The sequence below is a fragment of the Uloborus diversus genome, chromosome 2 (genome assembly GCF_026930045.1).
Source record: "Uloborus diversus isolate 005 chromosome 2, Udiv.v.3.1, whole genome shotgun sequence".
In the NCBI taxonomy this organism is placed as follows: domain Eukaryota; kingdom Metazoa; phylum Arthropoda; class Arachnida; order Araneae; family Uloboridae; genus Uloborus; species Uloborus diversus.
In genome coordinates, this window is record NC_072732.1 from 97082810 (window position 1) to 97108122 (window position 25313).

General features: G+C 35.0%; 1 protein-coding gene across 1 annotated transcript in view; it reads right to left on the reverse strand.

The window, feature by feature from the left end:
• Positions 1-985: 985 nt before the first annotated feature.
• Positions 986-25313, reverse strand: part of LOC129217188 (uncharacterized) — a 188734-nt gene continuing 164406 nt past the window's right edge. Inside the window, exon 2 of the mRNA XM_054851451.1 lies at positions 986-1664. Within this exon, the coding sequence (XP_054707426.1) occupies positions 1349-1663 (315 nt within the window). The 5' untranslated portion in view covers position 1664 and the 3' untranslated portion in view covers positions 986-1348. The remainder of the gene's footprint in view (positions 1665-25313) is intronic.

The window sequence follows — 25313 nt, forward strand, 5'->3', positions numbered from 1 at the left end:
GTTGACTTCAATTTTGAAAATATTTCGGTACACAGGATTCTGTTCAGTTTCGAAAATTCTTTTGGAAAATGTCTTTGAAATCCCCTCTCGAATCGCTTCTGTTGATTAAAACTCTCTTTTTAAGAGTTAAATTTCGAAAATCTTCCAGGGGGAGGTACCCCGGTCCCTCCACTTCCATCTATATGGACGTCACCAAGCCAAGACTAAAATTTCGTTTTGAGGTCTTGTAACTTTTCCGTCAAAGCACCAAATTGCGCTGCGCATGAAGAATTTCTCTGTTAAACTTGTCTTACTGTTTTTAAATTTACTCTCCTGTTTTATTTCTCTTTTCCATAAAAAATGAAATGTGATACAGAAACTTGAAGTAAGACGGGTAATTGTGGCAGTTTCCGGTCATTGCCCCGCCTCGGCAGAACCGAAAACCAAACAGTACTCAAACTAAATGCAATAATAGGCCCTACTAGAATTCTTCAGTTGGGACTAAGACCGGCTCTGCTTGAGTCAAATTTAAATGAAGTGTTATAGTGAAGAATATCATTTAAGTTGAAAAATCATATGATTAACATTCTTTCTCATTCGCTCCGTCTCCCTCGAAAAAAAAAAAAAAGGTGACTATGAGTGTTTTTCACGAAAGGTTTTATGCCCTCCTAGCTTTTTTTGACAGTTGGTCCCGCCAGGGCCCGACTAACTAAACGTGAGGCCCAAGGCCCACAATAATTTGGAGGCCCCCTGAAGGCTATTATTTTTTAAATGTGTGTATTTTTTTGCATATTTGTAATGCTATGCATAATTCTTTAAGTAATTTGGGGCCCCTTAGGAAGAGGGACCCCAAGCCCAGGCCTAGTAGGCCTGTGCGGTAATCAGGCCCTAGGTCCCGCTGTCAGTGAAAAATCACGATTTGATGATCTCGAAAGTAAAAATAAAGCACGTTTTATTGGTAACTCGTCAAAGATAATGTTCACACTAGTAACATGTATAACATCACAACAAAATGAATTTTATTTCTACACAAACACAACAGTCAAACGCTGGAAGATTAGCTCACAAAACATAGCAAAATGACAACAAAATTTCGGCTGATTCACGCATTAAAATCAAACGTGTATTATACATAACTTTTATGAATAACAAAATAGATTCTTCATCCACCCTTAAAAAGATACGGGAATACACATTTTCAAAAATAAAATTACAAAATACATTTTTGTTATTTACAAATGAAACTGTACACATGTACTCACAACGATAGTTGAAAGTAGAAGGAAATTTGAAAAAGATTTGTTCGTTTCTTGTTTGAATATATTTTTTTTTCTTAAATTTCAATCGATGCCAATTGGTCGAAAGTGTTTCACCATCTTTTCATGGGCGACCAATCACCAAATCCCTCATCGAAGATATCTTCGTCGAATCCTCGGGAATCAACCTCGGGGAATTTCCTTTTCTTTTTCGGATTGAGGGCCGGGGGCGCCAGCATGCGCAGGACGCGGGACGTAGCGCCAAGGCTCTCCGCTAAACTGATGAGGCGCGCCTTCTCTTGATCCAGTAGATCTCCGGCTACCGTACTCCCGGAGGATAGGGAATGGGGTTGCAGCTCGCCAAGAGATGGCGCCACTAAACACAAACTTGTCGTTAGGAAGGTCCAGAGGGAAAATTTGAGGGTCATCCTGCAAACAATAAACGGAAAATATTATTGAAAAGAACAGTACGATGATTCAACTACAAAAAAAAAAAAAAAAAAAAAAAGAGCATCCGAGCATCTAGCACACTACATCTAGCAAGGTCGTATCCAGAGACGGAGGGGGGTGGGGGTCCACCCCTTTTTAAAAAGTGTTTTGTACCGTAAAACAGAAGAAAGGTTTTTTTTAATTTCTAATGTCAGAACAGGAAAATAACTTTTTTTTATTCTTAATTTTGAAACTATTAAACGAGTGAAAATTTAAAGAAATACAGAAAAAGCAATTCTAGTTGTCATTAGCTGCAAAGCATACTTGAAATTTAGATCCTTAAAAAAATTTAGGACTTCCTGCTCTCTTTCCCAATTCTATTCAGGGTCGTCCAGGGCCAAGGCAGACAGGCCCCTTGTTAGATTGGTACACTTGCCCTCCTATAGGGGCGTGCGCAGAAATTTTGGGGCCCATCACAAATGGCTTATTTGGGTTCCCTCGATATTGCTTACTCCTTTTTCACCCCTAGTTTTAAAAATATTAGGCTCCCCTCAGGTTCGAGCCTGTGCCAAAAGGTGTCCCTTCTCCCTCCTGTGCACGCCCCTACCTCCCCCCAAAATCTCTTATAAAACTTCCACTGCACCAATTTCGAGCCGGGGATTCCCTGGAAGGGACGAACCCCTAGTTTTCGATTACACTAGCATCTAGTTGCCAAGATGTGCCAAATTTAGCTCCTTGATACATCATGAGAAAAAAATGCAAAAATCACGATTCTCGCGTTTTGTAGCGTATTTTTCATGATAAATTTTTGTGACTGATGTGTTCCATATCTTGCCCTTTATTTTGTGGCAACGGCCTAAACTCAGAGAAACAGCGCATGCAAATCTGGCAAAGTTTATTTAAAAGTCTCCAGCTGAGTTGGCTAGCGCGCGGTACCTGGATTGATGTGTTGTGTAAATGTTAGATTATTCCGAGATGGAACTGATTAATTGATATTTATTTCTTTTAATGGTAATGTGATTTGTTGCAATTTACAATAAATGTTCGCTTTTAACAACTGGATTACCCGTCTCTACATTGGTGACCTGAACACACAGTTATCAGTTGGTAGCGAAATGATTTCAAGAAAGAATGGATCGCAGCAATTCGCCGGAAGGTAATTTATTTCGACGAAAAACTTCAATTTTTTTCAACTGTCTTGCTTTTCTGTGCATGTGTCCTTTGAGGTTCTTGAGTGTAGCATTGTACCTAAGCTATTAGTTGTTTCATGTTAGTATGGAAACAAAAGAGAATTTAAATTTGACTCAAAAGGAAGTAAGTGCTGAAAACTTAAGTTGCAATAGGGTTTCTGTAAAAGTACCTAATTTTTGGCCTAATAATGCGAAGTTATTTTTTGTACAACTTGAAGCTAGTTTTAGGTTAGCTGGCGTTACGGTTGAACAAACGCAGTTCGATCATTTGGTTGCGTCGCTAGATGCAGAAACTTTGTCTCATGCTACCGATATTTTATGTCAGCCGCCAGAAAAACCATACACCGCACTTAAAGAAAGATTGTTAGCGGAGTTCGAATTTTCTCAGAGTCGTAAAGTAAAGACATTAATTGAAGACTTAGAATTAGGTGACAAATCTCCATCTATGTTATTACGAAAAATGAAAGAATTAAGTGAGAGGCATGTAGATGATGATTTTTTAAAAAATATTTGGCTTCGTAGGTTACCGGTACCAGTGCAAATAATTTTAGCGGTCAGTTCTGAAAATTTAGAAAAGTTAGCGGAAATGGCAGACAAGATTTGCGAATATACTGGGTTGGTTGTAAACTCAATTGATAAGCAAACTTTTAAATACCAAACTGCTAGTACTGAAATTCAGTTGGAACAATTGCAACTGAAAGTAGACGAACTTACTAAAATTGTAAAAACGCGCAGTCGCTCAAGGTCTCCAAATCGATCTCAGGGCCGTAAACAATTTAATTTGAGAGCTGAAAAGCGGAATAATTGGTTATGTTGGTATCATTTTAAATTTAAAGACAAAGCTACCAAATGTGTAAAACCATGCGCTTTTGAAGCGAAATTTTCAAATTTTTCAAAATCGTCGGAAGTTTCTATGACTTTTACTAAAAAAGGATTTAGTCGCAGACTGTATATCACTGATATTTTAACTCAAACGAGCTATCTAATTGACACAGGTAGTGATGTTTCTTGTTACCCAAAATCCTTTTTGAATTTAGACAGCGGAAAAAAAGAATTCACTTTGTACGCTGCAAATGGATCTGGGATTGATACTTACGGTACTAAGTTATTAAATTTAGATTTCGGTTTAGGACGCAGATTGAGATGGCCGTTTATCATAGCTGACGTTACAAAGCCTATAATAGGGGCGGATTTTTTGCAGCATTTTGGATTGCTAGTCGATTTAAAGAAAAGGCGTATTTTAGATCCGGTGACTAAATTTAGTGCAAGCGGTCGATCGATATTTTGCGAGGTTCCGAATGTGAAAACAATTTATGGGAATTCTGAATATCAAGAATTGTTAAAGAAATATATTGAGATTACAAAACTTAATGTTCTTTCACAAAAGGTAATGAAACATAATACAGTTCATTTCATTCCGACTGAGGGACCCCCTGTTTCAGCTAAAGCGCGTCGGTTACACCCAACGCAACTTCAAATAGCTAAACAGGAATTTGAATATATGCTTGACAAAGGGATTTGTAGACCGTCAAAAAGTAATTGGGCTAGTCCTTTGCATATGGTCCCAAAAGGCGAGTATGACTGGAGACCAACTGGCGATTACAGAGCACTAAATCGTATAACAGTTCAGGACAAATATCCAATTCCTCACATTCAAGATTGTGTTAGCATTTTACACGGGAAGAAAATATTCTCGAAAGTTGACTTAATAAGGGCGTATCACCAGATTCCTGTGAACCCCCCTGATATTCCGAAAACGGCTATAATAACACCTTTTGGGTTATATGAATTTCCGTTTCTAAACTTCGGGTTATGTTCAGCAGCACAAACATTTCAACGCTTTTTGGATGAGGTTTTGAGAGGGTTGAATTTCTGTTTTCCATACCTGGATGACATTTTAATCGCGAGTGAAAATCACCAGCAGCATAAAAAGCATTTAGAAGAAATTTTTAAACGTTTCCTTATCTACGGGATCGTTATAAACGAATCAAAATGTGAATTTGGGAAAGAAACTATAATTTTTTTAGGACATATGATAAACAGTAAGGGGTGTATGCCAGATCCAAAAAAGGTGAAGGCAGTGGTAGAGTTCCCTAAACCCAAAACTATTTCTGAACTTAGACGTTTTTTGGGTATGGTAAACTATTATCATCGCTTTATTCCAGATATCGCCGTGATTTTAGCGCCACTTCATAAGTTTTTAATTAAAGCAAAGAAACGAGATAAGAGGGAAATTCCGTGGGATACTGCTTCAGAAACAAGCTTTGAAAAAATTAAAAGTGCTTTAGCGGAAGCGACTTTGCTTTATCACCCTTCTACTAATGCAGAACTTGCTTTAACAACTGATTGCAGTGATTTTGCGATGGGTGGTGTATTGCATGAATTATCCCCCGAAGGTCCCAAGCCTTTAGGTTTTTTTTCAAAGAAACTATCGGCTACTCAATGTAAATATTCAACTTATGATAGAGAATTGTTGGCAGCATATAGTGCAATTCAGTATTTTCGATACATGTTAGAGGCAAGGAAATTTATTTTGTATGTAGACCACAAACCTCTAACTTTCGCATTTCGGCGGAAACATGAAAAATCCTCCCCCCGAACTATCCGTCAGTTGGATTTCATATCGCAATTTACAATGGATATCAGATATTTACCTGGTAAGGGAAATTTGGTTGCGGACAGCCTATCGAGAATATCGGAGATCACATTTTCATCTCTAGATGATATAGAAATGTGGGAAAAATCACAATCTGAGGATGAAGAACTTCAGGACGTTTTAGAGGGACGAATTAAGTACAGTGGTAAATTAGTTAAAGTTCCTATGCCTGGTACCGATAAATCTCTATATTGTGATACATCAGGAAATTATAATAGATTCTTTGTTCCGCAAATTCTAAGGCGTAAAATTTTTGATACAATGCACGGTTTGTCTCACCCCGGCATACGTGCTACAAAACGTCTTATCGATAGCAAATATGTCTGGCCAAATATAAACAAAGATATAACTGCTTGGTGCAGAGCTTGTGTTCCGTGTCAGCAGACTAAAGTACATTTGCATACTAAATCCCCGTTAGTTCAATTTTTAGTTCCGGATGAGAGATTTTCTCATATTCATTTAGACATAATAGGTCCACTAGCACAAGTTCAAAATTTTAAGTATTGCTTGACTATAGTGGATAGATTTACGCGGTGGCCTGAAGTTGTGCCAATTACTGATATAACAGCAGAAACAGTAGCTCGTGCTTTCGTACAATCATGGGTTTCTCGATTTGGTACTCCGCAAAGGATAACATGTGACAGGGGCAGACAGTTTGAATCTGAACTTTTTACGAGTCTATCAAAGATGCTTGGCATAAAATTAGCAAGGACATCGCCGTACAGACCCCAAAGTAACGGCCTGGTGGAAAGATTGCACCGACCATTGAAGCAAGCTTTGATGTGTTACAAATCCGATTGGTTTGAAACACTTCCATTAGTGCTGTTGGGACTCAGATCTACGTTACGTGAAGACCTTGGCGCGTCTGCGGCACAGCTGACTTATGGGTCAACTCTACGGTTACCTGGACAGTTGTATGAAGAAAAAACTTTATCTAATATGCCTGACTACGTTGCACGTCTTCAAAGACTGATTAGCTCGCTAAGTCCATCTACTCCTATTCGGCATGGTCAACAACGGATTTATATCCCTAAAGATCTGCAAAACTGTACACATGTTTTTGTGCGCTTAGATGCTGTAAAAAAGTCATTGCAGCCGCCATACGAAGGGCCTTATGAGGTCCTAAAGAGAATGGACAAGAACTTTTTGATTTCGGTGAACGACAAGGAAAAGATCGTTCACATCGATCGCTTAAAACCAGCATTTTTAATTACTGGAGATTCCAATCCAAGGACTCCTGGAGTTACAACAAGGTTTGGCCGCAAAGTACGTTTTCGTCTCCCAATGGTCTTGTGAGACTGGTGAGGGAGTCTGTGGCAACGGCCTAAACTCAGAGAAACAGCGCATGCAAATCTGGCAAAGTTTATTTAAAAGTCTCCAGCTGAGTTGGCTAGCGCGCGGTACCTGGATTGATGTGTTGTGTAAATGTTAGATTATTCCGAGATGGAACTGATTAATTGATATTTATTTCTTTTAATGGTAATGTGATTTGTTGCAATTTACAATAAATGTTCGCTTTTAACAACTGGATTACCCGTCTCTACATTTAATATCAAATTCAGTATTTTGCAAGTTCTTTAGTTATTGCTTGTTTTTTTTTTTTATCTTTCTTCTACTGCATACTAATAATATCTTAAGCATGCGAAAAAAAATTTACACTTACTCACTCTATTTCATTTTCTGCACTACTTGTGATTGAAAAAAAAAATTGTTTGTTTTGAGAAATATTTCGTTATATACATTTATTTTTAACTTAAAACGGGTGTGTCTTACAAAGTTATAATCGTTTTGTAATACTGTGCAATCAACTTCTGTGCAAATAAAGTGCATTAAATAATTTCAACTGTTCTAGAGTCTTTGAAAATTATTTAAGATTTTGAAATTCCTTGAAAAGTTTTTCAATGTTGTCTTTTATCAAGAAAATAAAGTATGAAATAGTAATATACTGGTCCAAATGGCCAGTATATTACTATTTCGTTCTTATTTTCTGAATCTCTACACCATTTCTTTCAAACCATTTTGTACATTTTTTTTTACTGTAGGGTATTTGATGAAAAGGGGGAGGGAAGGTTGGGGAAGTGATCAAAAGCAAACTACACTAAAAGCCGATGTGAGCAAATGACGATGTGCTTCTCTTTTCTCCTCTCTCGTTTTTCCTCTCTGTCGATTAATGTCAGCGATTAGTCGAACAAGCAATTTTTATTTTGATTGATCTTGATTTGCAAAAGAATGCATAACTTTTAAAAGACTTAGTTTGCCTACTTTTCTTCATATTTTTGTAACCTCAACTACCTCATATAAGGCCTCAAAATAAATATTTTTATATCTATTTTTCAAAAAATTTCCCGGGGGAGAAAACTCCGGACCCCCTGAAATTATGGACGTTCTACATACGACTTAAAAGGACACTCTCTTGCTATTCTTACCACTAGATGGTGAATAAAAAAATAATAAGAAAAGTAAAATGAAAATAACAACAGTTCAACAGTGGAATCATTAAAAATCGAGACAAAAAACAATTTCTATGCAAAATATTTGAGTGCGTGTAGGTGTGTCTATATGTATATATGTGTGTGTGAATGTTAGGGCAATGTCCGAATGCGGGCACCTCCAAAAAAAAAAAAGTTCTGGATACGGCCCTGACATCTACAATCCAGGCCCTGATATTCATTTCAATGTTTACGTCTTGAACAGGGGTGCCCACCCCCCTAAGAGCAAGGGCGCACCCCCACCACCTAAATATCTCAAAGACCCCCTAACCCCAAAAGCAAGAATTCCCCCCAAAAAAGAGAAAAATGCCTCCAAAACAACTCTCCTAAAAATTTCAATGGAGCAGTATGCGCCATGCGCCCCCCCCTAGGTGAACTCTCCTGTCTTGAATTAAAATGATGTTTTTTTAGAAGGACCCAAGTTTATTGTTTCTATAAATGGCTCCTATTGCAATCATAATTGCAAAAAACCTACATTGAATTCAAGTCGTCAAAATTCAAACTAATTCCAGGGGGTCTAAAGAGGATTGTATAAAGTCCAGACGTCAGAGAGGGTTGGGGGGTTAAATAAAGAGATTGGGGCTGGGGAGCGGAGACATAGACACCACCACCAAGGAAAATGGGAGGACCGTGGACCGCCAGAGGACATGGGTATCTCTGCCCTGGAAGAGTGACGTGTTCGCGATTCCTGTAGACCAGAAGAGTTTGCATCATAACCAAAAGCATAGAAAAATAAAATCAAAGGAACATCAACTGTGGTGAAGAAAGAACAATAAGCAATTCGTGATTGTTCAATAATAATAGGTCCAAAAAAAAAAAAAAAAAAACCCGAAAGGCTTGGATTTGTTTCTGACATATTCAAATTGTATTTATTGAGATAGGACCGGAACCTACACCGCTTCTTTGAAGTTTTTCTATCCCGTTAGAACGAAAAAATATCAAAATGTGGTAAATTTGCTGCCCTCCCAGAACAGTATGGCGTAGCCAGGATTCTGTTTTCTGTTTCAGAAGGGGCACAGGTTCTTATCTGAAGAGACTTGACACTGATTATTTTCCATTAAATCGGAAAGTAAGTATACATCATTAGATGAAGTCAATTATTGATAACTGCTAATTATTAATTAATAATTAGTAATTATAAAATTCCAATACATTCCTATTTTTGACTTTCAGTATATTTAAAACTGATATATCCATTCAAAATGTATCATGTATGCATGAGTAAAATGCTTTCTTAATTAGAAGACAGAAATACTGACATGTTTTTACCTACAACACTTCACTTACATTAATTCAGAAAAAGTTTTTTAAGTTTTAAAATTTAAAATGCTCCTTGCTTTCAAATATTTTTTAGTCATCAATGAATCAAAGACCTATGTTTTCACTGATGAAAATAAACAAAGATTTTTAGAATAATTTTCAATTTTTGCGCTTTGATTCTGATTTTTCGCGGATATTTTGATAATTCGGAAGTTGGCACAGTCGTAAAAATTTTGGGCGAGTAACTTTGTTTCAGTAACTCTGTAGTTTAAATGTAACCTTATGCAAATAGATAGTTCTCTGCTCTTTGTTTACATATGCAAAGGAAAAACATTCCTCGCGCTGGCAATGGTGCCGAAAAGTTAACCTCAGTAAATGAAGATCGTCAATTTCGAAACGATCGAAATCTTCCTGTTTTTTGGTGAGTAGCAGAATTTTGAAGTAGCGGTTACATGCGCAGTTATAAATTAGGTACAAGAATTCATTAAGGTAAATATAGAAAAAAATTTTATGTGAGATAAAAGGAAAAGTCAAACTTAAATTAGCAAAAAATAAAATAAAATTTTTGTCTCATGAATAAATTTTTAAATGAATGTCCTTTTACACACTTTCAGCAAGGGTGTCCCCCTAAGAGCAAGGGCTCACCCTTTAAATATCGCGCTCACCCAAGAGCAACTCCCCCTTAATGAAAAAGCATATCCTCAAAACACCCCACTAAAAATTTCATTGGCTCAGTCTGCACCATGACCCCCCCCCCCCAGGTGACACCCCTGCTTTTTCAGAAACAATAAATGTCCCACTCCCACCTGCCGTGAAGCTTCAGCTAATGTCTTTTACTTTAATAGCAACTCATTTGGCCAGTTTCTCCCATTCGCACAAAATGAGTTTTCTCCCAAAGGCTAGGCTCCACATCTGTTAATAAGGTTATAATTGAAATTAAATAAACACACAGTTCTAAATACGAGCACTTCTAAATGCATTTTCATAACGGATCTGTACTTTCACCACAGAGAGTAATGGCGATTAAAACCAACCGCTCCGCGTTATAAATTTTTAATTTGAGTGGCTCTGGTGCCCACCACGGTTCTGTGAAATACATCCTATAGGTTGCATTGCGATAGCGGGAGAAAGTATTATTACGGATTCCACAGTGAATAATAACTTTAAGCATTATGCCTGCAAAAAGACTTTTGGTGTCCTAGTGTGGGCAATACATAAAAGAGGGAATGAAAATTACTTGAATCATCCTTGCTTGAGATCTATAATACTGTGACATAAAATAAATGGAAATATTTTGTAGAGAATATGAGCATTTTAGTATTTAGACCATGAAAAATTCATCGCTTTTATTAATTTGAAACTTAAATGCAAATTATGGTGACGAGTAGTTTTCAGTTAACACTTTGCTCAGGTTTTAACAAGTGAAATCAATTATTGGAATAACGTTTTCTGGCAGGAAATTACATTGTGTAGTTTTAAACTAGTATTACTTTTCAAAAGTTTGTTGCTGCAGCTACCGCAAAATGCTTTGGGACACCTAAATGGAAAATTGATACTTGTTATTTTATATATGCTGGGAAATACCAATCAAAAAGTACTTTCAAACAATTTTTTTAAACCGCTAAGTAACTGATATAAACATTATGTTTTGACAGAATGCAAGTGTCTCGGAACCATTGGGTGTTTTCAACGGAACCATGGGTTCCACGAAACACAATTTGATAAACCCTGTAATATAGCACACCCATCTGCAAAGTGTGTGTAAAATCTCTCCCCTTACTCGCCGAAGCTCGCTAAATTGGGCGACTTTTCTTAAAATTTCCGCAACGGGGAATCGATAACGGGGACATCATGGCAAATAATGTATGGATCCAGAAAAATGTTTTATTATGCTCTTTAAAATGCTACTAATTTATTATTATTTTTCTTTTATAAACTATCGTATGGACCGCACAACTATAATGTAAATTTTTTTTCGAAAGCCTCCCACTAGGTAGTATGTCTTAGGGAAATTTGTTGGGCATAAGCGTTTCTGAAATTGGAATTTGGACTAATGGAATAGAATGTTCGCATTCTCCAATTGATAACCGTATGCACTCCAACCATACAAAAATAGAACGTCTGTCTGTAAGTAGGAACGATACCGCCTGTAAATGTAAAACGTTTGGCGAAAAAAAAAAAAACCCTTAGCTATAATTTCCAAACATTCACATTTAATCTTTCGTAAGAAAAAAGAAAGTCTTATAGAAAAAAACCCTCTGTGGACTTAAAAAAAAAAAAAAAAAAAAAAAAAAAAAACCACACACACACACACACACACAATAAGAAATCGATCATTTAATTATTTTTTTTTAAATTAGAAATTAATGTAGATAGATAGACACAATTTTCAGAACGCAATTTAATAGATGTTGATCGTTTGAACAGTTCTTTGCATTGAATACCCACAAACGGTTTTAAGTATGAAAGAACAAGCAGCTATTTTGTAATTCTTAAATTTAAGTAAAAAAGTGCAATTTTATAAGTTTCTCATTTTTAGTCCACTAAACTAATTCAATTACTATTTCGTAATTTATGATCAAATATAAGTGCATTTATATAGTGAACACTGAATCACAAACAATAAGTAATATGATTTATACTCATTATCCTAATTAGGTTGTTAATAGTTCTGACAGATGTCAAAGCAGCTGTAAGGAGCTGTCCATAAATATTGTCACACTTTATTTAAACTCTTTGACACCCCCCCCTCTTTTGCCACAAAGTGTCACACTTCAACATACCTTCTTCATCTCTCCCTTTGTCACATGTCACGCTATTTTTTATAACCATATTCTTTTAAAATGCGTGATACCACACTTCTTGTTACCCCTTCTCTCCCCCCTTGTCTCAAACTCACAATATCACGAAATCCCCCCCCCCCCCAAAACATGACATCATTTGTTTTACAGTTAAATAGTGAAAGCACTTTACAAAATGTCATTCTGAAAATATGCGAAAATGAACTAAACCAAAATGATCATGGAACTAGTCTGGAATGAAACCTTATTTAATAAATGTGTTCTTTTATTTTCCTAAGAAATCCTTTTCGACTTTCTCGGGATTAATCTGCTCCATTTAAAAAACTAACAAATGTTCTTTTCGTTAATTACAACTCTTTAAGTTTACAGTTTACACTGCAGTGAATACCAATGTGAATAACAATGATTGTTTTACCACTGAATTGACAGTGGTAAAACAATCTTTGTTCCGGATAAGGACACCATTCAATTTAAATAGTCGTGTTGTGTTAGCTGAGTTAAAATCCACTTTAAAAGCGATTTTGTAATAGCTTACCTCTACATAATTCAAAACAAAAGCGAACAGAACGCGGAGCTCTGCGCCATAATTTCAAAATTTGAGAAGGGTATTCCTCCTTGCAACTGGAGGAGCGTCATGGAGACGCTCATCAGAGCTGATTTAATGAACGTCATATTATAAATTATCATTTTCATAACTCTCATAATCTTGGAGAAATCTTACGTTAGTCAGTCGTTTGATATAAAACTAAGAAAATCAGTAATCTCTCTTAAGCATAGTTGTTGAAATATCATAAGGAAATCGACAAAAAATGGGCAAAATCTATACTAATAATATAAGGCTGAAGAATTTGCTTGTTTGAACTCGATAATCTCAGGAACTACCGGTTTGAAATGAAAAATTCCTCTTGTGTTGAATAGTCCATTTATTGAGTAAGGCTATAGGCTATAATATTACATCACACTATAGGACTAATAGGAGTGGAGCAGCAATAAATTGAAATTAAATCAATAATAATCATGATGCATTTTTGTTGAATTATTAGCTCAAACTTCTGTTGCGCGAATAGCTCAGTCCGCTGGCTTTCAATTATCTTATTATTGATTTTTTGTTTTTCGATTTTCTTATTTAACGGAAAACATCGATGTGGATAACGGTGTAATTTTCTGCTTTTTTTTATATATATCTAAATATATAAAACTCAAAGGTGACTGACTGACATAGTGATCTATCAACGCACAGCCCAAACCACTGGACGGATCGGGCTGAAATTTGGCATGCAGGTAGAAGTTATGACGTAGTCATCCGCTAAGAAAGGATTTTGATAAATTCTACCCCCAAGGGGTTAAAATAGGGGATGAAAGTTTGTTTACCGAAACACCCATGCAAAAACAGAGTCGAAAGGCAAATTGAAAATCAAAGTGAAAGCCTTGCTTGAATTGATTGCCCAAGTTTTATTTATTAGCGAATTGAAAATGACAACAGATAAAATTTTAACTCCTTAAAAGTTTCAGGCATATTTTGGATTGTATTTGCTTTGTTTCGGTTTAGTAGTTTTGGTTATAGACTTTGCTTTGTATTTGGCATTTGTTTTGCTTTCGTTTGGTTTAAGTATAGGTTTTGACCGTTCAACATTATTAAAATGGCTAAAGTTTGGTTTAAGTGTAAGTTTTGACGGTTCGACTTTTTTTAAATGGCTAAAGAAAATCTGAACGTTAATGGAGAAGTTGAAGAATGTACTGTCATCCCTATTGCTGGTGACGGTGCATGTTTGTTTCGTGCTCTCTCTTATTTAATGTACGGAACACAAGATAGAGCGATGGAGGTGTGTTCAGAAATTTTCAGATAATGACTGGCTGCTCCAGTTAATGACTGGAGCAAGTTTTCAATTATGACCCACGACAGGAATGGTGATAACTGCTTAACACCTGACGAATATTTTGCTGATATGATGAAAAATGCTTCTTATGGCGGACTTTGTGATTGAACAGCAGCAGGATTAATATTCCCATTTAAGTTTGAATGCTTAGTTACTACGGTTTAAGAATTACTGTCTAAAGTTTATCCAAACATTATTCATATACATGACAAGCCTATTCACTGGTTATGTGAGCGTGCCATACTTACTCCAAAGAACGATCAAGCAGCAATTATCAACGATATCCTGCTCATGTCGTTTGAGGGCGAAGAAAAGGTCTATACTTCGATTGATACTGTGGTTAATACAGATGACGCTACTAATTACCCTGTAGATTTTTTAAATTCATTGAAACCGCTAGGTTTGCCTTATCATAAGTTTATTCTGCGTGTGGGCACTCCAATAAAGCTGTTGCGAAATTTAAAAACACCAAAACTTTGTAACGGTAAGATACTGCAAGTGAAAGCGTTACATCACAATATAGTGGAAGCCACTATATTAACTGGGTGTGCAAAAGGGGAAACTGTATTTATACCACGAATCGCATTAATACCGAATGATATTCCATTCAAATTTAAACGATTACAGTTTCCCCTAAAAGTCTGCTTTGCCATGACAACAAACAAGTTTCAGTGGCAAACTCTCAAATTTGCGGGTATTGACTTGAGAGAACATTGCTTCGCTCATGGACAGTTTTATCTTGCTTGCTCACGAGTAAGTTTACCCAGTAGCTTGATAGTTTTAGCGCCTAATGACAGATTAGTTAAGAATATTATGTACAAAGAAGTTTTGTAGGCCCTAATTTTTTACACTCGCTAAACAAAAGTAAAGCCGCAAAAACTATACCTAATTATCAAAACTTCTTAACGCGAGCGAAGCCGCGGGCAAAAGCTGTTGTGTCATATATATATCATAGCGTGATGTACTTAAAATAGTTTTTTAATACATTGTTGTCTTATTAACGTGGGTGAAGTCGCTGGCCCCAGCTAAAAATAAATATAGGGAAGTATAAATTGTTTCCCAATATTATTGCTGATCCAGGCACCGCCGGGTATGTTTGCTAGCGTAATACAATCATTACAGTTACACGGGTGTGACAGTTTTACGAATAAAGCCTTTTTTCATGCGTTTTTCTTCTTTCTTTTACTTTTACGGGGGAGGGGAATAAAAAAAAAACCTCAATATTTAAAAATTCGTAAATCTCCTTTAATCCCGTTCATTAACCTTTAGTTTCATTTTTTTTTTTTTACATTTCTCAGTATTCATAGTGTTAGCAGTTAATTGATATTAACTGTCACCGAAAGAAAGTAAAATTACGTATTCCTTATCTTTTTCTTATCATGTTTGCAACTAGAAATGAGCATGACCAATAATTACCTCAGTGATCAATAACTGTCCTATCTATGAGGGCCAACAATTGATATAACTCTCTGTAATTAGTTTTGATATCTACAAAAAAAAAAAAAAGAAGCCTCATTTTACAAAAGAAACAGCTGATCACATTTAAGCATATGTTGTCATACTAACGCAAAGTCTTCTAGAATTTCTGGAAATATTTCATATTTCATCAAAATTACATTTTCTAAAACAAAAATTAGGCGATCATTATTTACACCAGATATACAGGGTGTTCCGTTTTAACCTGCAAAGACCTCTATTTTCGCAACCGTTAGTCCTAGATGCATTTTCAAAAATGTCCAAACTGAGATACAGAGTTAAGATATTGAGAGTTTGAGGAAAAAATAGAAATGAGTCAAAAAATACAAAATTTAACTTTTTGCACGGGCCCTAGGTCCCCTAACTTATGTTTAGGGAAATAATCTCCATTGAAAAACACTTCCAACGCAGAAAGTTTGAAATTAGTACGACCAATATTCACAGAGATATGAAACGCAGCGTTTTGTGACCTACGCAATTTCATACTCGCCGTCAATAACACCTTTTGGGGGAAAATATAGCGGTTAATAAGGGTTTAAAATTATATGTGTGCATAGGGGGGGGGGGGGGTGGTTCAAATTTTTCGAGCTTTTGTATTGTGTTTTTGAGTATCATGGTATGACATTTGAATTTATTTTTGAGTAGCAATGTAAGATACAAAGTTTTTTTACTTCGACAACATGTTATTCTTCTGAAAGGGAGATAGTTACAGTCTCAACTTTTGTATGGTCTCATTTTTATTTTTGCTTTAAATTTTCCATACCTAAACTTTGCAACTGCTTTTGAACATTTTTGCAATTGGAAGTATGCATCTAGCACTAACGGTTGTGAAAACAGGTTTTGCAGGTTAAAACGGAACACCCTGAGTAATAACCAGGAACCAAACCGGGTCACCCTGTGGTGTTGACAATACTAGACGTTGCTTAGCTGCGTCATTTAGAAGCGAAAATAATAAGATGATATTGATTATAAATAATGCATTATATTACAAAATGTTTGCCAAATTAAAGGTATAACGTCCAGAACTAATAACTTACACATTATATATTGACCTTTTTAATTTTTTCCCATTGTCCAATATTATGAAGATGGTAATTATTCCGCAAAATGTCCAAGACTGTCGTTGTTGCTCGTTTGTTTGTTTACTCGATTTCTCCGGCTATCACGCCAGTTCTGACTGTTCAGTTGGAAGATATTAAAACAAATTTCCAATCGTAAAATTGTTTGTTTTGATCAACTGGTTGCATATTATCGCAAGATATGTTTTTAAAGCTTTCAGTTTGAAATAAATTTTTGCTTTACAGAGTTTTCCGTAAATGAATGTCAACCTTTCTTTTAATATATTTGACACCCTCCCTCTGGTCACACTTCAGCTTTCCCCTCCCTTTTTCAAACGTCACGCTGTATTACGTTAACATAATGTTATAAAAATGTGTTAAACCAAAATATGAAGTTTTCAACCTAAATGCGTGATTCACACTTTTTGTAGCCCCTCCCCTTCTTCCATCCCTTGTCCCACACTGGTTCTGAACAATATGTTGTTGCGTTAAAATCCGAAAACAAAACGTTTATTTTAGCATGGCAAATTGCAGTATCATCAAGGGTGTTTTTTGTGGATATGTCCTAACTTCCTTCTTCGTCAAACGTAGTAATTAAGTCGTCATTTTGAAGATATTTTCACTGCCATCAGCGAGTTATTTACAAACAAGTCATATTTCGGCTGTTAATCGAAAAACTACATTTAAAAATCGGAGCGCGAATGCATCGCACACTAGGTTAGCTAGTTCTACTCGAAAACAAAATGCGTATAAATATGGCACAACTAATGCTTTGCACAGCTTAGCTAGTTTTACTTTAAGAACGAGCAAACTAAAATAAAAAATTAAAAAAAAAAAAAAAAAAAGCCTATGGGTCGTAAATGTAGAATCAAGAAGGAATATCGAAAATCCTTTTAAAAGCCTTGTACAGTAAAACCTGTAAAGTTGACCACCTTTGTAAGTTGACCACCTGTCTATGTTGACCGCTTTTGTCAGGAACGGAATTAGTCCTATCTTATATAATGAAGGAAAACCTCTGTAACTTGACCACCTCTCTATCTTGACCACCTGTCTATCTTGACCACTAATGAACACCAAGTTTGGATTGGAGTATTGTAAAAAACCCTTTGTAAGTTGACCACTTGGTTTATTTTTTAAAATTTTATTTAGCAAATTATTTCATTATTATTTTTTTTTTTAAAGCTTTCCAAGAATATCTCTGATGCCAGACCAGCATTTTACCAACTAAGTGAAACAGCAGCATAACTAAACCTCCTTTTGAGTTTAATCACATGGGAAAACTACTAAGAACCCTTTTATTCCCCAAACTTGTTTTTCTTCTGTTGTTAAGCGAAAAATTTTTAATTTTTGATTAGCTATAAATTTTTAGGAACTATTAATATAAAATGAGTAACTTTTCATAAACAATAAGGCTTTCTTTTTTGATCAATTTACTGAAATTTTAAATTTGCATGACAAATTATATGTCATTCTGGGAAAATAATCTCTAAAAATATTTGAATAACATCTTAAATTATTGTTTCAAAGTAATGCTAAACAATGAAAGTGAATTGAACAGAAAGAGTAGGTGTCAATTGCAAGATTTACAAAAGGTGTCATGGTGCAAGAATTCCAAAAAAAAATCTTTACCCCCTTTATAAGTTGACCACCTGTCTAAGTTGACCACCAAAGTACTGCACCGCAAGTGGTCAACTTACACAGGTTTCACTGTACTATTAAAAACCAATTACATATATTTTATTTGTTGACTAAAAGAAACTGGCAGCAGATGAAAATTTTCAGTCATTGCTTTTAATTTCCTTGTCGGCCAACAATCAATTCGTACCAATCGCGTAAGGCTTAGCCATATTTAAATCTGCATTTTAAAACGTTATAATTCGAATTTTATATAGCATGGAAGTTCTAAAATTCTATCAGACGCAGAAAAATTTACTCCTTATTTTAGTTCTGAATTTTTAAATTTTTAAATATGTTTTTAGTGCAAAAACCGCAAAAAACCTTTTACATACCTGCCAACTCTAGTGGATTTTCCGAAAGGTTCCTTCATTTTGAGCATTTCTCTCGATTGTGTATGTAATGTAAGGAACTTGCATTTAATTCTACTTTGATGAGTAGTAAAAAGCGCCTATTTTTCCCTGAAAAACAATGAAAAATGTGTTATTGCTGTGTGTCTCAATCATCTACTATATCTTTGTTTCCGGAAGATGTTGGCAGGTATGCTTTTAGAGGTTTTTGATTAATAACTTCGTTAATTAATATCATCCAAAGACGCAACCTAGCTAAGAACATTCTCGAGCAACTCTCCTTTCGGACAAAAAAAAAAAAAAAAAAGATGACATACACAGATACAACACACATAACATACTTAGATACAACACACATAACATACACAGATACACACACACGTGAAACTTATAACTCCCTGCCTTGGTGTGTCGGAGATTAAAAATGCGTATAAATATGGCAAAACTCTTTTAGTAGAATACCAAGGATGAAAGTTTTCTATGCATACTATACAAGATTACTACTGCTGCATGCATGTATGTAAAGCTGTAGTTGCTATAAGTAAACGTCTCTTTCCTCCAACAGTACATTTTCTCGCTGATTCTATTTCTTTTTCCAATATTATCCTCTGTCCTGTGAGTTTAAAACGTTATGTGGTATTTTATCAAGATCGTTTACTCATTATTATTTTCTTCAGCATTAGTTTCTGCCTGAATGATTTGATACAAGCTGTTACTAACTTGAACTGTAACGATGGAGTTGTGTGACTGTAATGGTCATCTTTTAGCGCATCAAACACGCAAGCATCGTATAGCAATGCTTTATGAATGATTAATCATAGGAGGAATGCGTTTCTCTGCAAATAAACTATAGCAATGGTTTGCAGAGGTAAATGGCTCCACAGGGAATCCTTATAAAACAAATAAAAATAATTTACAATGTATAGGGTACCGAATACATCGATTTTCAGCTTTCTTTTCATGTCTTTCTATGAAACATCGCATTTTTGAGTGTATAAATATTACTCTAAAACCGCAATATACAACTTTAATACCATTAAAACAATATATGAATCGTGCTTAAATGACGAAAAGAAATATTAAATAAAGGCGATCCCCCCTAAAATGAAAATATTAAATAACATGATTAAATCCTAAATGCAGCACAAAAAGAGTTTGAATTTTAAATTACATGCGTTAAACATTTTTTTTTTAAATTAAGAAGCTCCGCCTCGTGCTCGTTGCCGCTCACCAGCCCCCACATTTGTTTCTTAATGTAAATCGTCTATAAAGAATAACCAGGTTAAAATACTCTTTACGATTAGAACATAATGTGACAACTTGTACCAGTTCGGACAGCTACTATGTAGGTGCTAACAAGCTTCTGAACATTGCAAAACGGCAGTTTTGTGAGTTTGTTTAGTAGTTTTCAAATTTATTGCCTCTATAGTAACATTTTGTGCTTTAGATCCATGCTTGAATTCAGTTTAGCCTAGGACTTTGGTTAAAATAGAAATCCTTATATCTGTTGTTTCAGGTAATTGTCAAAATAAAAGTTTGCTATCCAAAGCTTAATCCCAACAAAACATACATATGAAAAAAAAGCCAAGTTCGGTTGAAATGAGGTGCGGGAAAGACGGTGTCACCGACAAAAAAAGTTCAGATCTAAACAGTTACCAAGTTCCATAGAAGTTCCTTATAGAAGTTGGATTTTCCCATGTTCGCCAATTCATTTAGAAAACAATTTTTTACTTGCTTTGATAATGGATTTTAAACTTGCGGCAAGTTTTAGTCATCACTATTTTTTTTTTTTCAAACTTGCCAAGTTTTAAATCCAATATCAAAGAAAGTAAAAAATTGTTTTTTAAATAAATTGGAGAACATGGGAAAATCCAATTTCTATAAGGAACTGCTATGGAACTTGGGAACTGTTTAGATCTGAACTTTTTTTGTCGGTGACATCGTCTTTCCCGCACCTCATTTCAACCGAACTTGGCTTCTTTTTCACATGTATGTTTTGTTGGGATATCAATACTTTTTGAAAAGCTGAATCAAAGGTTATGTTCTAATTTATAAAGTTATAAATGCAAAAGCGTATATTACAAATATATGATTTCTTTCTTTTCCCTGCTGTTACAGTGCATTGGTTTGCGGTTTCTTTTTATTAGAAGTTATGAAGATATTTTGATAACTGAGGACTTGGCGCGATCGCTAATTTTGGGCAATAATCATCTGTTTTCCCATTTATCAGCAAGGCCAACGTACACTAGCTCTTGGTCTTTGGCTTCCTCAAATTTGTCAACAATTAGGAAAATTGCTTAGACTCATCTCAAAATCTGTCTGGAGTTTATAGTTCGAGGGGGTTATCATAACGTAGATCGTAAAATATGCGGAATTTGCGAAAATATTTCTCAACTGTTGAAATTATTGCTGCCATAATTTTGCATTTAATTGAGATCTAAAGTTTTTATAAAATTTTAAAGTCGGTTATTTTCGATTTTAAAGGCTTAGCTCTAGATTTTCAATTTTAATTATTTGATGGATCATTTTTCATTTTAGCGGAACTTAAAGTATTGTTTCAAGCCCCGTTTTGGTAAGAAATTAAATTGTTAATTTAAAACTTCAACAACCTTGTTTTGGCAACGTTTGACGAACCCATTTGTTTTGATTTATTTGGCGAAATATTTTGCAATCGCGCGGTGAAGTGATTACGCCGTGATGCTCATAAAAAGTAGCGTAGTTTTTTGCTATTTTAATGTAGTTTTTTGACTTTTTAGATTTTTCCCTTTACATATGCATGAAAATCTACCTTTATGCCAAATTTCAAGTATGTGAGACACTTGGAAGTTTGTAAACATTTTGATGAGTGAGTGAGTTAGTGTAAAAAATGACACTTTTCAGATGGTAATAATTCCATAACTATAAGAGATACATTCATGAAATTTAGGATTATAGATCTGTTAGGCAGCCTATTAGACATACAAAATTTCAAGCATGTAGATTTAATAGTTTTTGAGAAAGGAAGGAGTCAAAAGTAGCTTGAAATGGTTCGTGTGAGATACACACTGGCAGATGTGTCGCCTGATTTCCGAACTTGGCTGACACACTGCCGTGTGTCTAAATCTAATATAGAAAAAAAGCTCTTTTGAGTGACATAGAGTGTTAAGGTTTTCGACAAATCTCTCATCCCATCAACAGGTAATTTATGTGAAATTTTAGCTTAAAAATAATTACAAAAAAACTAATTGAAAAAAAAACCCCTCTCCAAGACGTAAAACCTCGGAGACCATGATGGGGTTTCTTGGACGCAGGCCCGCCACAAACAGAACTTTTCAACTTCTTTGACTTTACTTTTAGTAGAGGGGCTATGGTAGAAAATGTAGCCGGAAACTGCATTTTGTGATAAATTCATGAAACTTGACATGCATGTAGACAAACATACATTTTTAGAAGGGCAGACATTTCAAAATACCCCCCAAAACACCCCTGGTGGCCATTTTTGGTCAAAAATCCAAATTACTTTTATTTTTTTATTAAAAAAAACACTATAACTTCTTTTGTGAGTTCTATTATGGTTATGAAAACGTAAAAATGTAGCAAAATATCTCTAAACCTTCTAAGTTTAATGATAATTTCAAAAACTTTGATTTTTTTAAACATAACTTTAATTAACTTCAGTCTTTAGCATTTCTGGAGGGGTTGTTTGAGAAATGCTTTTTTATGTATTTTAAAGCACTATGTTAATGAAAATCAATTCATTTACAGTATAACCCAAGAATCCGAGCCCCTGAAATCCGGAACATTCTAAAATCCGAACATATGTTTAAAATTTACTGATAAAAATATATTACAAAACTAAGAATAAAGCTAGAAATAGTGTATCGCAAATAAAGCTAGAAATAAAAAATCACAAACAAAGCCTGTGTTTTTTTCAAAACTTGAAACAATCACTTGAGTTGTTATTTAAAAATGAATACAATACCTTGATTAGTTAAAACGAAATCAATTTTCATTATCGGCAAAAAAAAAGGGGGGGGGGAACTTCAAACACTTTTTTTCGACATTTTCTGGAAGTTTCACTCACATTCTGCAGTTTTATAAGTCATATTTGTATTAGCAAAATAGGGGGGGGGGGAAGGGGCACGGATATTTAGTTCATAGAACTCCAAAATTTATTATTAAAAGCTGTAAAACAAATTTTGTGTTTTTTCTCATTCGACGATTTGAAGCGTTTGTTCCATGTTTTAAACGATGTAAGAGGAATGAATTATTAATTACTGCAATAAGAAGTTTAGTGCGCTGCTAATAAAAATGTAACACTATTTTTACTATTACAAAAACTACAACAAATCTGAGTAAGTGATACGTACAATGATTATATAGAAGGTTATTTAAAAGGTTTGAATTTACAAGTAATTTGCACAGATACATAGCACCTTCCATTGCAGTATTTACACATCGGTGTGCAGATAAGTCCATTTTTGTAGTACCCACAAGTTATTTGAGAGCAGTTGTTTTGTACCCTTGCATGACATAAATTCGCTTTAAGCACTTGAAACTGCGGGCAAACTCAAACAAACAAGAGCGTGCTTCACATCAATTACTGTAAACCCCAATAATGAATTTAAGGTCAGGCTAAATTTTTAGGCATACTGCCCCGTTGATACCTACCTTGATAAGCACTAAAGATGCCTAAGGGTTTCAGCTGTGGGTGATAAGTTAGTCATTGATCTTTGTTTGCTGGTGGAAAAACATTTTCTAGCTTCATTTACGGACGGAAGTTATATGAAGACGAGAAGCAAAGATTCGCTAAGATCTTTGAAATTTTTTAAATTAGTTTTTTTTTTTTTTTGAGGTTGGGATAAGTTTAAAAATGCACCAATAACATCAGGATAGTCTTTCCATCTTTTCCGCATCATCACTTTTACCCGACCTGCAAAAAAAGACGTCGCGTCACATCCTGAGAATGAGTGGAACCCCCTTTTAGAAACTGCGTTTTGCTGACCGAATTTGTGAACAAAATCTTGGATTAGTATAAGTCGAAAGTGTTTTCCAGCTACAAATTTAAGCCCCATCTTCTTTCTTCCTTTTTTTCACAGCTCATGGAAGTATGATATGCCTAAAATGACAGCGGGGGGCCAACAGTTCTTACGCATATGCTTCTGTATTCTCTTTCTGCAGCATCCAAAACATGTACGAAGATCCTGCAATCAGCTTCCTCGTGATTTGATGGAGCTAGAGGTGTCTTATTCAATGAAAATCACCGTCGAATTATTAAGAGCAAAATAAGTTGGTATAGGCAGTGCAATCATGAAAAACAATTCTGTCTTCTTATCTGCATTCCGGAGGAAACGGATTCAGTTCTCAGGAAACGAACCATTTGCTCCAAAATGATATCTTTTTCCTACTCCTCTTATATGTCTTGCATCTGTATCCTGAATAGACTTCAGATACTGCACCAAACATTTTTCGGTCCTAGATCATTTTATGTGAACGATGAAAGAACTATCATAGACAATAGCATAACAATGTATCACTTTACTTATTCTAAAAAATTAGCATTCATCATTTTCATCTTCAGCAACCCTTCTCAACTCGTTTTTGTCTTCTCTCGAGTAGTCTTCATCAGTAGGAATACTATTACTTAATTCATTGAATAGGAATGTTAATGACTAGATTTATTTCCCGTCCAAATAGCTCCATTTTTTGAAATCGATGGAGGGTGAGGTTGATTTTCATAGAGGAGAAATTCTTCCAGGTTTAAATTTACGATATTGCAAATAATTAAAAGCTTTGAAAATGAATCAGCATCGAATTTTAATCTTTTCATTAAACACACTTACTGATTTTTCCGTAAAAATGAAAGACTAAAAAGTTTTTTTTTCTATCCGTAAATATGAAGTGATTTTTGAGTCACGACTATTTTCTCTATGAATTTGTTGTAACTGTTTTTTTTCCCTACTTGTCCAATCTTCATGAGTTGCTCGACATGTTCTTCGTCCACTGCTATATTCGTTTCTAAGGAGAACAATTCTTTCGATGTTTCTAAAAATGGATTTCCATGTTCAGCTATTTCTCTTCAAGATCTTTCTTGAAAGCAGGCTTTGGAAGCTCAACATTTCTTCATTGTGCATATATATGCATATACAGCGTTTCTTTAAATGACTCGAGGTAACATTTTCAAATTGTGTAACTAAGTCGATAACTTCAAGGCCAACCAACATCCATCTTCTTAACGCAGTTGGATCTGTGATAGACCAATTATACCCCCGTCTCCTCTCATCACCGCATTGCTTTGCTTGTGAGCATGGTCTAATCCAATCACAGAAAACAAGTTCATTGTCTTTTTTACAACAAACATTCCTTCTTCGAAGGCTTTGTGTACGTCTTGGAAGGTTTGTGGGTTAATGAAGAAAATATTTTATAAAAACTGGTAACCATCGAGCGTAGCTACTAAAAAGTATATGTATATCGTTTAGTATAGCGATAAAATGAGGAAAAAAAAAACACAGAATCAACTCCTTTAAACTTTCAGTAAAGATATTAAAGTTGGTTGAAAGTTGTTATTTAATAAACATTAACATTAAAAGCCACAGCTTTAATACGGAGCTCCAAAATTTGAACATTGAGATGGTGCTTTCTTTCTCGAATTTTTAAGTTATGAAAACTTCTTTGTCAGAAGTGTCTTCATGACATCGATGTGAATCTTTTTTGTAAGAAGTAGTTAGAGACATTTTATTATACACTTTAGGTTTTTTTTTTATAAAATGAGTAAAAGCTTAGTAGTGATCATTCTTACGGAGAATTAACAACAGCAACAATAGTAATAAGAAGAAGAA